Source organism: Hippoglossus hippoglossus, chromosome 7, assembly GCF_009819705.1.
Source record: "Hippoglossus hippoglossus isolate fHipHip1 chromosome 7, fHipHip1.pri, whole genome shotgun sequence".
Lineage (NCBI taxonomy): Eukaryota > Metazoa > Chordata > Actinopteri > Pleuronectiformes > Pleuronectidae > Hippoglossus > Hippoglossus hippoglossus.
In genome coordinates, this window is record NC_047157.1 from 4,090,643 (window position 1) to 4,104,152 (window position 13,510).

At 44.5% G+C, this 13,510-nt stretch overlaps 1 protein-coding gene across 7 annotated transcripts in view; it reads left to right on the top strand.

Annotated features, from left to right (window-relative positions):
* Positions 1 to 12,601, top strand: part of snphb (syntaphilin b) — a 28,272-nt gene extending 15,671 nt beyond the window's left edge. For 2 of the 7 annotated variants that reach the window (XM_034591300.1, XM_034591301.1), the window contains exons 3-7: positions 1,068 to 1,271; positions 7,686 to 7,865; positions 8,826 to 8,933; positions 10,225 to 10,374; positions 10,521 to 12,601. In XM_034591300.1, coding sequence (XP_034447191.1) covers positions 1,068 to 1,271; positions 7,686 to 7,865; positions 8,826 to 8,933; positions 10,225 to 10,374; positions 10,521 to 12,537 — 2,659 coding nt within the window. In that variant the 3' untranslated portion in view covers positions 12,538 to 12,601. The remainder of the gene's footprint in view (positions 1 to 1,067; positions 1,272 to 7,685; positions 7,866 to 8,825; positions 8,934 to 10,224; positions 10,375 to 10,520) is intronic. The other 5 variants (XM_034591302.1, XM_034591305.1, XM_034591303.1 and 2 more) reach the window with 5 other exon arrangements.
* Positions 12,602 to 13,510: the final 909 nt, after the last annotated feature.

Below are 13,510 nucleotides of genomic sequence, written 5' to 3' on the forward strand. Positions count from 1 at the left end.
ACAGATTTTTAGATTTATGAGAATCTCCTGCTGCGTTGTTCATGTGTGAAAGACAAACTCCGGAGAAAGTCCGGATCCAATTCTTCAGACCTCCTCCCAAATTCATGTCTGAAAACAGCTTCTCTCTCTCACTTTATCTTCTTTTGCAGTAATGTCATGTCTGCAGTTTACCGCTTTTCTGTTTTCTCGCCTGATGCTGCTGCTGGAACTGCTCTGGTATATTTGATAGTGAGGTGGGCTTAATATAAAAAAGATGTACTCAGCTACCTCCTACAGACTGACCAATGAGCAGCAAGTTTACTGCAACCTGAACTCAGTTTATCAAGTATGTATGTTGATGTATTTTCTCCCACAGCTACGGGAACTTCCTTAGCCTGTTCACTGGACATGGGTTAAAGGATGAGAATGCATTATTGAGATTTTATGGTCTGTAGGAAACACTGATGACTTCTCCATCCATTAAGGCATGTAGGTTCGGACGTCAGTTTTCTGTCTTTGCAACACAAATGCTCCAGTAACGTTGTAAAGAGCATGTTTGTATTTGGGCCCGGTCACACATACGTGAACGTATAAGTGGCAAACCTTTGCTTCCCTTCACTTACAACCCGTGAGAGCAAGGAGGCGAATAAAACATTTGCTTCCTATGGCGAGGCAAATCATATCAAGGCTTTATGTGGAGTTCAACCTAAGTGAACTTTGACCTGTGATATTCACTTCACATTCGCCTATGTGTGGACGTGCCCTTATGCTTGATGTTTTCAATGATTAATATGTTATCATTCAGTTTGGCATCATGGCTCATGAGCTCAATAATCTGAACCTAAGAAATTTCTCACATATTGTCAAAACTCCACCTGTAATAAAGTTTGTGTTTTAATCACTATTCTCATTCAGGTGTTTCAGGTTTTATATGTGGATTACAGGCAGATAAATTCCCTCATAAACTATAGAGCCAAGATGTATATTTGTTGTGGTAATAGTGGTTTACTTGCCATGCCAGTGTGTTTAGCCACCGCAGCTCACTCTGTAGCTGTGGTGTCCTCCTCTCTCTCGTCTCTCTTCCTCAGATTCAACCCTCTGAAGGTTCTGCAGCCCAAACGCCGCTTGCAGCAAATACTGGCGTCCTCGTCCTCGCCCTCGCCGGTGCCCAAGCCGGCGACGGGGTCGGGGACGACTGCCCCAGCGGCTACTGCACCAGCGGCTACGGCACCAGCGGCTACGGCACCAGCGGCTACGGCACCAGTGGCCGTTCCTGTGCCCACGCCTCCTTCGTGAGACTCATTACAGTTACAGTCCCAGAGAGCATGCTCCGTGCTGTAGCTCCGGCATGCAATGTAGCCACTAAAACAAAGCCACCAACAGCACACCGACAACGTTCATGCTACATGTGTGTCTTAGACATAGATGTCCCTCTATTTTATTTTTGACTAATGAAGCCCAACCTCCTTTACCTACTGCACCTGTCAAGCTTTCCATCTTAGCACTGCACATCTGCACTTATAATGATAATGGTGATAGATTGTTAACCTCAAATTCTGAGTGCTTTTTGAAACGGTGGGTTCCTGATTTGAGACAGAAATAGATTTTTAAAAAGCTTTCTCATTTCTAGATGACTAAGTTAGTTAAGTTAACATTAGCTCCGGACTTTTTAATGTTTCTGATTCTTTTGAAACAAAAATAATGTAAAAGGGTCTTAAATATGCACTTTATTACATACCCAAAAATAAGACATGGAATGAAAGATAATCTTAAATTGGAGCCCCCAAAGCTCAAATTAAGGTTTCGAATAAATAATGACAGCCATCCCGTAGATAGACACTGTTTAATTAATTCCTTTACACTTTTGCACTTTAGTTTGTACTTTTCGTCTAAAAGAAAAAGAAAGACTTCCACACCCTCTTAATGCAGAGTCGCTCTCTCACTGCAGCTCCATGTAAATCCAAAGCTTGACAGGCCTGCCATGCACCTAGGTACACTCACTAAGCTGTGACTTGGGGGTGAGGTTTAGTAAACAGCTGAACTACTGCCTGATTTTGAGTTTGAAATACACTCCTGGGTTTGAAGTTAGGTCAAAGTTCCAGTCCAGTTGTATGCAACATGAAGACAACAGAACTCTCAGTGTTCATATTCAGCTCAGACTGTTGAAAAACCAAAAAACACAGCATTCTACTGTGCTGTGTAACACTGCCCCCGAGTCCGCAGGACAAAACAAGGGAAAGCCTGGTTTACAGGTGTGCACTTGCGCATGCTACTGACATATGCACAGTAGTGTCACTAGTTAAATTTGTACACTAGAATTGGAGGGTTAGTTTTGTGTATTCTTTCCAAGCATGACGTTGTGTTTAGCGGCTACATGCACGTTAAAAATAGCACTGCTGTTTTGCTGTTGCAGCATACTGTGATCACAAGTGATCACTGGTTCACTGCAGCCGCTCACTCAACAGCAACACATTATTTTACAAACACTAACCAGTTCCACAGCAGATAGCTGGTGAGGCACAGACATTGCCTGAAATGAGAATGTGCTCTTGGAACTATTAAAAATCGTATCTGGGATGCTTCTTGAGCAAAGTCTCTGTCTCCACCGAAAACAAACCACAGCATAAAGAAATATTTCCGCACTCCACCCACTCACACTTATCAACACCTGACTCCTGGGAGGCACCTACAGCTTACAGCCAACCACTACGTCCACCAGACGGATAGGATAGACTGTCACACCTCAAACACTTGTGCTGTTTATTCTGTTCTCTTCCAGGCTCACCGCTTCAGCTGCTTCTCCCTGCCTCTCTGATCTGTTAATGTCTTGGCTTCTTGTCACATATTGATCTTCCAAGAGATACTGAGTAGTCAATATCTGGCCTCTTCCTGCACACAGGACACGTTCACTCAGCTCAACTCTTGCAAGATACTCGAAGAAGTTGGTGTAGCCCAAGAAAATTAAATGTACAGTGTAAAATTTGATGATCTGAAGTCACAAATAGGTCAGAACGCCAAATCATAGACCTTATTCACACAGTGGCCATTTTCCTGTTCTCAAGCTCAAATGCTGTTATGAACAGAATAAGGTTTTGCTGCTGTGGTCCAGGTTTATAAGTCATACAAACACAGAGAATCTGACAAACCATAGGTCCATAACTGATCAGTAAGTGAACGCACAATAGGTGTTTCAAGGTTAAACTACATATTTGAACTACATGTTTTCATATGGAAACCATGTAAACCATGTCCAGTGTGTTGTATATCTTTGAGTACAGTGACCTATTTATGTACCTCACAACACTGTCAATGTTGTTCATCATTATCATTATTATATTCACCTTAACACAGGTAACCAGTCTATATTTCAATTCAACCAACGACCAGTTTCCATTAGCAAATTCAGTTAAACACAATGTAACCATATGTGACAGTGACAGACATATGTGTTCAGATATTATATTACATATGATCACCAGAGTACTGCATACAAATCAAATAAATCAAACAAAAACTAGGTTGTGGCTCCAGCAATTAGCATTAGATAACAAGCTAGATTCCAGTGTTTTTTTCTTCCAGGCTCAAATCCCAGAAGTGCAGTGATATTTCAGGATTAAAAAGTATTTCCCATTGTATCACATAATGTTATTAAACAGTGATGTTAGCCAAGAAGTCATTGAAGGCTAACGTTAGCTGTTTTGTCATGGTAGCTAGAGCTATGTTAATTATCATTGAAACATATAACCTTCAGGATTTCAACTATCCATTGTCTTTTCAGTTCCTGATCCGTCAGGGGGCAGTGAAATGAGAACAGTTTGTCAGATTCTCTGTTTAAATGACTTACAGCAGGACATCATCGAGCTTCCCACCCTGAGCGTGGTGTCAGGAAAATGGCTGCCATTTGAATTGTCTATTGTGTTAGTGCCTCAAACATATGGTTGTGTGCACTGAGTCTAACACTGTTTCCATGTTTTGCTCTTTTGCTGAATTATCGTGTCCTGTTTACAAATCACCCATGGCTTCTCTGATTGGCCCTGCTTGTCCCGCCCTCCCTCTATGGAGGCCAGTGATTGGGCAACAGTCATGTCTTCGAGTAACAGGTCATTAACATTCACTATGTGTCATGTAGTGTCACTGATTATTGAAACATGATGATCATGATGTCCTGACAGAAGTTGCCCATCACAGATCACCCTTCCCTGTACTGGCCACCAATTATATAACTGTACTGTGATGCCCAACAACTTTAACAGGATAGTATCATTGGTTGAAGGTGGAAATGTGTGGTTACTTAACACTTTTTCAACATTGGGAATGTGTGCATTGTTTAGCATCAATTAGGTTAAATGAATAGTTTGGCATTAATGTGTTTGTCTTGCCAAGAATTAGATGAGTAGATCAATATAAGTCTCAATGAACATCAAGTATGAAGCTAGAGCCAGCAGATGTATAGCTTAGCCGAGCACAAATACTGCAAGCAGGGGGAAACTGCGAGCGGTCCACCTGCCTGTCGGAAGCATTATGTCAACAGAGACAGACGCGGAAGCATTATGTCAACTGTGATCTCTCATTTAGTATTTCTTACATCAACCTTTCTAAAACAGTAAATTGCTTTCCATATATGAGACAAATTGGAATCATTATAGCTCTTCACTGACGGTTTTTAAAGATTTTCAACAATGGCTACATCCATACTTTATGTTTTACAATCTCTGTCCACAAAAGCATTTTGGCTCTGTATCAGTTTTAATCTACGTCCAAACTGACACGCCTGCACATGCATGCCCAGCGTACGTGAGGCGTATGCTGGGCATGAGTAAACAGGAAGCATTTGTTTGTTAGTTGCAAAATTGCCATGGATTGCTCGAATAACAGCTTTTCTTTTACACATAACAGTTGTATCATTGTAAAATGCAGAATTTAAATTTACAACATCTGCCAGCAAAGACAACAGGGTTGTTTGTAATTGAATTATCCATTTTGCGTTCTACACTGGTAGCGGAAGCAAATGCTGTAATAGGACCCTGACAAATCAGTGAAGTTTACGTTGTTAAAGACCCAATCAGCAATTGGTTGTGAGACTCTACTTTGTTTGCAAACATCACCATTTCTACCAATCCAGACTAGAATGCTGCCCAAAAGTTTTAAATCTAAAAATGGGTCAGCAGCGTCTACGAACTTCTTCGTTTTAGCAGCTCTAAAACTCTAGAGTAGTGCAGAGGGCAGGCATATCCTTAGCAGGGGATTTTCAAATTAAAATGTAGTTATATGGATCTAGCCTTTGTTTGAATTAATTTGGCAAATGACCAAAAGACTCACGGCGGGTTTACACCGGAAGCGCCGCGCAGCGCAGCGCCATTCTCAAGCGCGCAGCCGCCTGGCTGTTCACATCAGACGCGCATTTCTCCGTGCTTCTACAGGTTAATGTGGGTATCTGGCATGTCTACCAACCCAAAAACTCTGGGAAAAAAACACTCGCGCGTTTTGTTATAGTTCCTCTAAGTCAGAAACGTCATGCTTGAGCGACTCGATTGAGCTTCCTGGGTTTTGTGTCGTAACAAGGCACTGGAAGTCTCCCTACATGGTCTTGGCCCCCGTCCCCCCCCACTCCTTACGCCGGGTTTACACCGGACGCAGCGAGGCAGCGCAGCGCTGTTCCCAAGCGCGCAGCCGCCTGGCTGTTCACACGGGACGAGCATTTCTCCGCTGGTCAGCCCGCGATTCACTCACATGTGGCATATGTCTGGATCGTTGGGACTGGGAGGCTGCAGCAGTTGCTCGGGCGCGACCGCTCGCTCTCCCATGCGTGAGCTGGAATTTGTGTCAGCGCCACACAGCCAGCAGTGTGGAAGACTTCCGCAGTGTTCAGCCCTACTGTAACACTGGCACAAAGACACAGAGCCCCCCCACTCGTTACGCCGGGGTACACCGGACGCGGAAGCGCCGCTGCGAGGCAGCGCAGCGCCGTTCTCAAGCGCGCAGCCGCCTGGCTGGTCACACGGGACGTGCATTTCTCCACGCTGGTCACCCCATAGACTGTATATATAAGGTCAGCCTGCGATTCTGCTTTCTCCGCTTGTTGTTGTACCCGTTGCATGTCGGGGTTCGGGGGTAAATGATGGTCTTCATAGCCCCCCCACCTCTCTTTCTCTCTCTGTCTGTCTGCTTGTGTGCTTGTAGTGGATGGGCAGAGGGAGACATTTAATTATGTGATTGGGAAAATTAAAACTCCAGGACAACAGAAGGGGAATACAAAGTATGGGATGCATATTTGATAATTTATATCATATAAAATATGTAATTTATATCGTTTAAAATCATGGGGGGAGAGGGGGGAGGGGGGAGCTGGCTCATTAGCATTTAAAGGAACAGGCACTCAAAACAGGTCACTCTGTGGAGGGCTGTTTTAAATGATCCTTGTGGTATTTTGACCAAAGTATGTTACAGACATTTCATTAAGACCCCAAGGAACCATATCAACTTGTGGTAAAATGGGCATGCTATGTCCCCTTTAAAATAATTTTTCAGTGTGTTTCCTGGCGCGATACGCTCGCGGCGAGCGGAAAAAATAGACGTGACGTGGAAACCATCGGTGCAGGGCGCGAGTCGCAGCCGATGTGAACAGCACAATTGTGTAACGGGGGTGGAAAGGAGGCACCTGGCTTTTCTTGGCGCGGCGCTTCCGCGTCCGGTGTAAACCCGGCGTCAAGCTCCATATTCATCCATTTTCACAATATTCCCCAGCAGCTTCAGGTCTACAGTGTTCATTCATCCTGGAGTTTACTCTATAGTTCCCTGGCAACCTCATTGTGGAGTACGACCGCTGCTTCCAGTCTTTAAGCAAGTCTCCTGAATCTAGCTTTTCTAATAGACCTTCTCATCTAACTCTCAGCACAGAAGTGAATACAAGCATATGGGCGCTTTGTAAAAATGTTGTCATAAGATATAAATTACAAACTGCAACCACAGAGCAGGTGAGGCTGTCCATATTATGGGCTGGGGAGGAGCTGAGAACAACCACATTAAAGATCTGTTCAGCAGTGTTAACTCTCTAGAGGAAGACGGTTGACATCCTTTCAGGTGGTTTGTGGAGAGAAAGACTGGTCACTTCACAGCTGGCTGATAGTCTATAAAGATATTAACAAGCAAATATAACTGAAGAGAGATAATGTATGGTCATGTTCGGACAATTATTTGGTGTGCATTAGTATATGCTTATGTTCTGTGTCTGAAAACATTTGAGTGGAAGCTTGTTGGAAGTCAGATGCTCTGCACGATGCGGCTTTTAGAATAAAAGCTGATGCCCAGCTCCTCTAATCACTGACTTCTTGTGGATGATATTTCAGGATGCAGTGTTAGTTTGTGTTCTGTGCCAGTAATTGCAAATGACCTTGTGTAGATGTTTTCGATGGGCAGCCAGAGAGCAGCCTCAGCTATGAAAGCACTGTGTCTTTCCTCTTGTAAAGCTTTCAGAGAGCCAGCTCTCCAGGGCCACTTCATTGTTTGAGTGCTTGTTGATATTTGGCGTCTACGCTGCCGGCAGCTCAGACTCTGAATGAATCAGGTTAATCTTACAACATCCTACACGCAGGACAGCTTTGTCTCACCTTTGTAAGGCAGTGTGCACCTTCTGTAGCATGCACATTGCTTCATTCAGGTGTGGTCCTCCTCTGTGATTTAACACGCTGTTGTTTCTGCCTGGTCAGGTTTGACTACTGCAGGTTCATAGAGCTAGACTACGTTCCCATGGAGACAGGCTATATGGTCTCAATGCGTCCGACTAAAGGCTATCCATCGACCAAGTCTCCAAGTAAAGGATACACCTCCACCAAGTCTCCGGACCGCCACAACCGTTCCACAAACTCTCCCTCCACCCCTCGTTCTCGGTCTGTCCTGAGTCCCTCCTGTTTCCTTCAGATCAGTGTTGATCCTCTGAAGCATGTGAATAATCAGACTGTTTGACTGTTGGGAATGTTTCATGATGAGGAAAACTGAATTGTTTCCTCAGCATCATGTCTACTCTGACCTGTATCTCTTGCTTCGTCCTTTCCGTTTTTCATACTCTCTAGTGATTTGTTTCTTTTGATGCATGCTTCTTTTAGTTATGTCATTGAGCAGGTAATTTGTTTTTGATATTTGGTTTGGTTTCCATCTTTGCACAGCACATTGTCTTTTCGAAACAAACTGCAACATCACCGTCAGTGCACAAGGGAGTGTGTGTGTCTCAGGCAGAACCGTCTATGGGTAGTGTTTGTAACGTGTCTGTGTGTATTTGTGCATATCTGTGTTGTACTTGCATGTTAGTGAACTTGGACAAAAGTGTGCTTCATTCGTGTCTATTTAGACGTTTTGTATTCGAATAGTGTCATGGTGGTTTTGCAAATCACAGAGTTCACTGTCACCTCAGTGTCTACATTCAGAAGCGTATACCACTCTCAAGCTGGCCAAGTATCAAAATAGATAATTTACTGTTTTTGTTTTTCTTACAGCATCTTCACCTTTTAAATAAACACAACTCTTCCACGGTTTTACCAGCTAACTTTAGCTAGTTACCCTAAATTCCCAGGGATATACCATGATAATAAAAACAGGTCTATCTCAGATCATTTCAGGGAGTTGACTAGTATGAAAGATATCTTGTTTTGGAAAATTTGGCACTAGTACTAGTTACTAAATAAGTAGATTGTTGAAACCCCTAGTGAACACCTGATGCCCCAGATACAGAATAAAACAGACTGAATGTTTACACTGAATAAGGTAGTTTGACTCAATCCTGAACTAATATGGGAGAGTGGAAGAAGGGTGTGATCCGTGAGATTAACACGTCTCCTTTTACTTTGAACCAGGCGGACTCCGGCCACACCCAGTAATAGAGATCCCTATGGCAACGCCTCCTTCAGCAGCAGCAGCACCTCAGGCTCTTGTAAAGGCAGCGACTGCAGCCCCACCAAAGGGTGAGGCATCACACACTGCATGGCCTGCTCAGTAAAACAGATGATTGTATGCATTTCAATCCAAAAGTGAACATATTTCCATTCCCTTGCTGTTTAATTAGCCTGATGATCAGACTGAACTGCTCTGTCATTGTCACTTAATTATCGAAATCACTCAACAAGATGTGGGCAGCAATTCACAAGGCTGGAATCAGGCTCTAATTCTACACCTTTTCTCTCTCTCTGCTTTTTAGTGATTATATCACACAAGCAAAATGATTTAATAGTAAATCAAACACCTTTGTGTTTGGTCAAAAATAGTGATGACCTAAAAAAAAATTATTTTCACTATCTTCAGCTCTTCTTTATTCTATGCAGACTTGTGTCTTTTCACTCTTTGTTTTGGTTCGTTATCTCATCAGTAGTTTTCACTGACAGGAAGCAACAAAGTTATGAAAAAAAATCTCTGTAAATTACTGGACCAGCACAATAGCCAGCTAGTGAGCAGCATTTGGCTCCTAAAGAGCCTGTGGCATTTCCATTAGAAGCTGGTGAAGATCAAAACCAAATTGCTCTCTCTCTACTCAGTCCTTTAAACATGCCTGATGCTTTTAATCAAGATTCATGAGTTATTCCCTAGGAAATCTGTAAAAATGTCAAAAAACTAACAAACACCCTATCTGACAATGAAAGGAAGTAATAGAACATTTCTGGATCTGGCCTCTGATCCAGATCCACACAAAGTTTAATGCGTTGTTCCCTGACCCATACTGCATCAATCCACCAAGTTTCATGGTCATTTGTACAGTAGTTTTCTAATGATATTGCTTACAAACAACCCAACACACCAACAAACAAACGGACAGGGGTGAAAACATAACCTCCTTGACATGTAACAAAGGAGTGATATTGGCTTTGTATCTGTCAGTGAGGCACAAATACACATTGCTCCATGTTTGTTTGATGTAAACCACTTTTAGATCATTTGTTGGCTTGGTCAAGTGTATGTCCTGCAAGATGATACGTCAGTGTTGTGTTTGCAGCTTGTTTTTCTGCACTCAAGTGGCCCAAAACATCAACCACTCTAGGTTTAAAAGTAGGCAGGATTCAGATATTTGCACCAAAACCCACAGTTTACAATATAATAGACTTTTTCAGTACAAATAAATATATAGATATTTTTTTAATCTAACCCACAAGTGGTTTCAAGACATAATGCCAAAGAATAAAAACTTGCAACACTTAAGTTTGAAGAGCAGCTCTACCCAGAAACACCATCAGTCTCTTGATTTACCTGCCCTGTGTGTCCTAGACGTCACCAGAAGTACACTTCATGTACAGACAACCATGGTATTCGGCCACCTCCACCAGAGCAGTACCTCACACCCCTACAGCAGAAGGAGGTGTGTATCCGACACCTGCGGTCCAGGCTAAAGGAAACCATGACCACACTGCAAGACAGGTGAGATACTGAGAGGGGAGTAGAAATAATCAAATTTGATCAGAAACTCTGTTTATTTTGTCGGGTTTTCCCTTGCTAAAATCTTTATCCTTCCTACTCATTTATATTCACGCTTTCTTTTCTCATGTCCTTTTTCATCCCCATAGGGACACAGAGATAGATTCGCTGAGAGGCAAGCTTTACAGGATGCAGGAAGACTGGGTTGAGGAGGAGTGTCACCGTGTAGAGGCTCAGCTGGCCCTGAAGGAGGCGCGTCAGGAGATCCAGCAGCTCAAACAGGCTGTGGACACTGTCCGGTTGAGGCTCAGTGATGCAGGAGGACCCAGTGGGGACATAGGGGTCCAGAAGTACTTCCAGGACATTAACACTCAGAACCACAAGCTCGAGAACCTTTTGCTCAATATGGAGTTAGCCCAGGCTGGATTAGCCAAAGAGGGGGAGGTCTTACCAGGCTATCGAACCCGTGTTGGGGGTTCGGCGCCAGCATCAGTGTCTGGGGAGAGTCCAGGGGGAATACCCAAACCCGCAATAGGAGGCAGGGGGTCTTGCTCCTGCGATGGTTCCCCAGCACGTTCTCTGACCCGGAGCTCCACCTACACTAAGTTCACTGATCAGGCAGACCAGAACGGCAATGGACAGGACTTCCCTTGTCTGTCAGGTGACGGCACCCAGGACAGTGGCTTTGTGTGCTGTGGGGAGAGCAGCATTCCCAGCCGGGCCGATTTGCTGCTGGAGGCTGCCTTTCTCTCTGAGGAAACAGCAGCACTACTCAACTCCTACGCACAAACCTTCTCCCAGTCTCTGCCCAACTATCTGCCCAACTCTCTGCCCCACTCTCTGCCCAGCTCTCTGCCCAGCTCTCTGCCTCACACCTACTCCCATACCTTACCTCATTCTTTCCCTCGCAATTTATCCCACTCTGTTCCCCACACTATGCCACACTCCTCCACCTACGAGAAGCTGTGCACAAGTGAACGGATTATGCCCTTTCGTTGTGGCCTGGATGGAGTGGGCTGTATGAGCCACCCCTGCCTGTCCCACCACCACCTGTACCTGCATCCCCTTCGAGAAATGGGCATTCAGACTGAAAGTTGCCCCATCCCTGCTACAGCAGGTTACCCCTCTGATCTAGATACCATTGCAGAGCAACGCACTTTTCGCTCTCAGGCCTGCAGCCCTACCTCCACCTGGATGTCTGATGAGGGGGAGGAGGACCTGGACTCCATCACCACCACAACGTCAGTGACCACAGCGACTATAATGAGTACGGCAACAGAGCCAATCCCGGCCTCCAAAACACCATTGGTCCCTCCTTTACCACGGTCTGCTACTGTGGCATTCACACTGGAGAGACCTTTATGTGGGGGGAAGGAGGGAGTGGAGGAAGAGGAAAAGCAGGAGATGGAAAAGAGAGAGAATGCAACAGATGCAAATGCTGATGCAACAGAGATGCATAATGACACAACAGTGATCAAGCTGGAGGATGATGTGAAGCAGAGGCAGGGCGCAGTAGGAGGAACTGAGGTGGAAAGGCAAGGTGCAGTGGAGGAGGCTGAATCAGAAAAACTGTGTGACTTATCAGAAACATCATCAGGGATGCATGATGAGCTTAAATTTGCAGGATGTTGTGGAGAGAGCAGGCAGAATGGAACAACAAAGAAAAACCTCACTGCGGAAGAAGTTGGTCTATCAGCAGGATCAACTCAAGTCAAGACAGGACAGTTGAGTCCAAGTCAGTCAGAATTATCACCAGGCGTAGAGCTGCCACATACCTCCCAGCCGAGGAGATCTGCTTCCCATGAGGAGATAGCTGGCATCACTGTCGTGGAGGTTAACGATGAGGACGAAGACGAAGATAAAACTAAAGAACAAGTCACAGCAGAGGGCGCCGCAGCAGAGGAGGAACATTCGTCTGACTCCGAGACAATTCAGAAAAGCTACTGGAGTCGTCACTTCCTAGTTGATCTGTTAGCAGTGGCCATCCCAGTGGTGCCAACAGTGGCATGGCTGTGCCGCGGTCCAGTCCGTGACGGACAGCCCATGTATCATATAGGGTCACTGCTGCGAGGCTGTTGCACTGTGGCACTGCACTCGCTGCGCAGGGGAGGTGGATTGAGGCATTACCCCGCAGGCGGGGGAGATTTGGGTGGATCCCAGATATGAGAGGAGAATAACTTCAGCACTTCTATGGTCATTAAATGTAGCCTCTCTTGTATGGGTCTGGGTCCTTAGCTTGATGCAAAATACGTTTGAGGAGAAGAAGAGAAAGTCCTACATTTATTAACAAGGGTTAAAGCTGAGGGACGCACCAGGAACAGGAAACATGCATTCATGACTTAGACCTCTGACCTGTAATCTGTTGTGTGTGGTCCTGCTCCTTATTGTCTCCGCCCACTTGTTCCTGCTGTTGCTAACAATATGTCTGCTAACACTACTGACTTGTGCAAAACTGAATGAGCTGACTTAAATGAATGATTAGTGCTTGGATGTTTGCTCTGATTGTTTTGTTTTTATGTGCAGGGAAAATGTTAAAGATCCACTGATCTGCCAACCTATTAATCTGACTCACATTTGGCATGTTAAAATGATCATGTGTAGATGAGTGAGAACATGAAATGAGGTATGTGTGTGTACATGATGTATGTATGTGCACACGTGTAAACCAAATAGTCTTCTTGTCTGCAGTAGACGAGCTGTGAGGAAGAGGTGATGGAAAATCCACCCTAATTCAGAATCCACATATTTCCAAAATGTTTTGGGTTCTCTTTTGAGTCTTAACGTCATCAACTGACCAAGAACAATAATGCAGACACAGAGCTCAAGTTGATTCTAAAAAGGTAGAAACACATTGAACACAGTAAGGCTGCCAAGTACCACAAATGCAGTTTACTGCTGATTCCACCATTGTTCCCATTCCAACTCTGAGTATTGGGCTGTTTTTTTCATTATGGTGGTTTTGATAGGCCATTGTACTGGTGGTCAGTCATTTGGTTTCATTTAAACGAGTTTCTCACTCAGGGCTAAAGCCTGAGTAGTGATGAACTACCCTTGATAAACTGTAGGGAGTTCATAGGAAGCTGTAGCCAGCAGGCATTAGCTTAGCTTAGCATGCAGACTGAAAGTATGAAGGCATGGC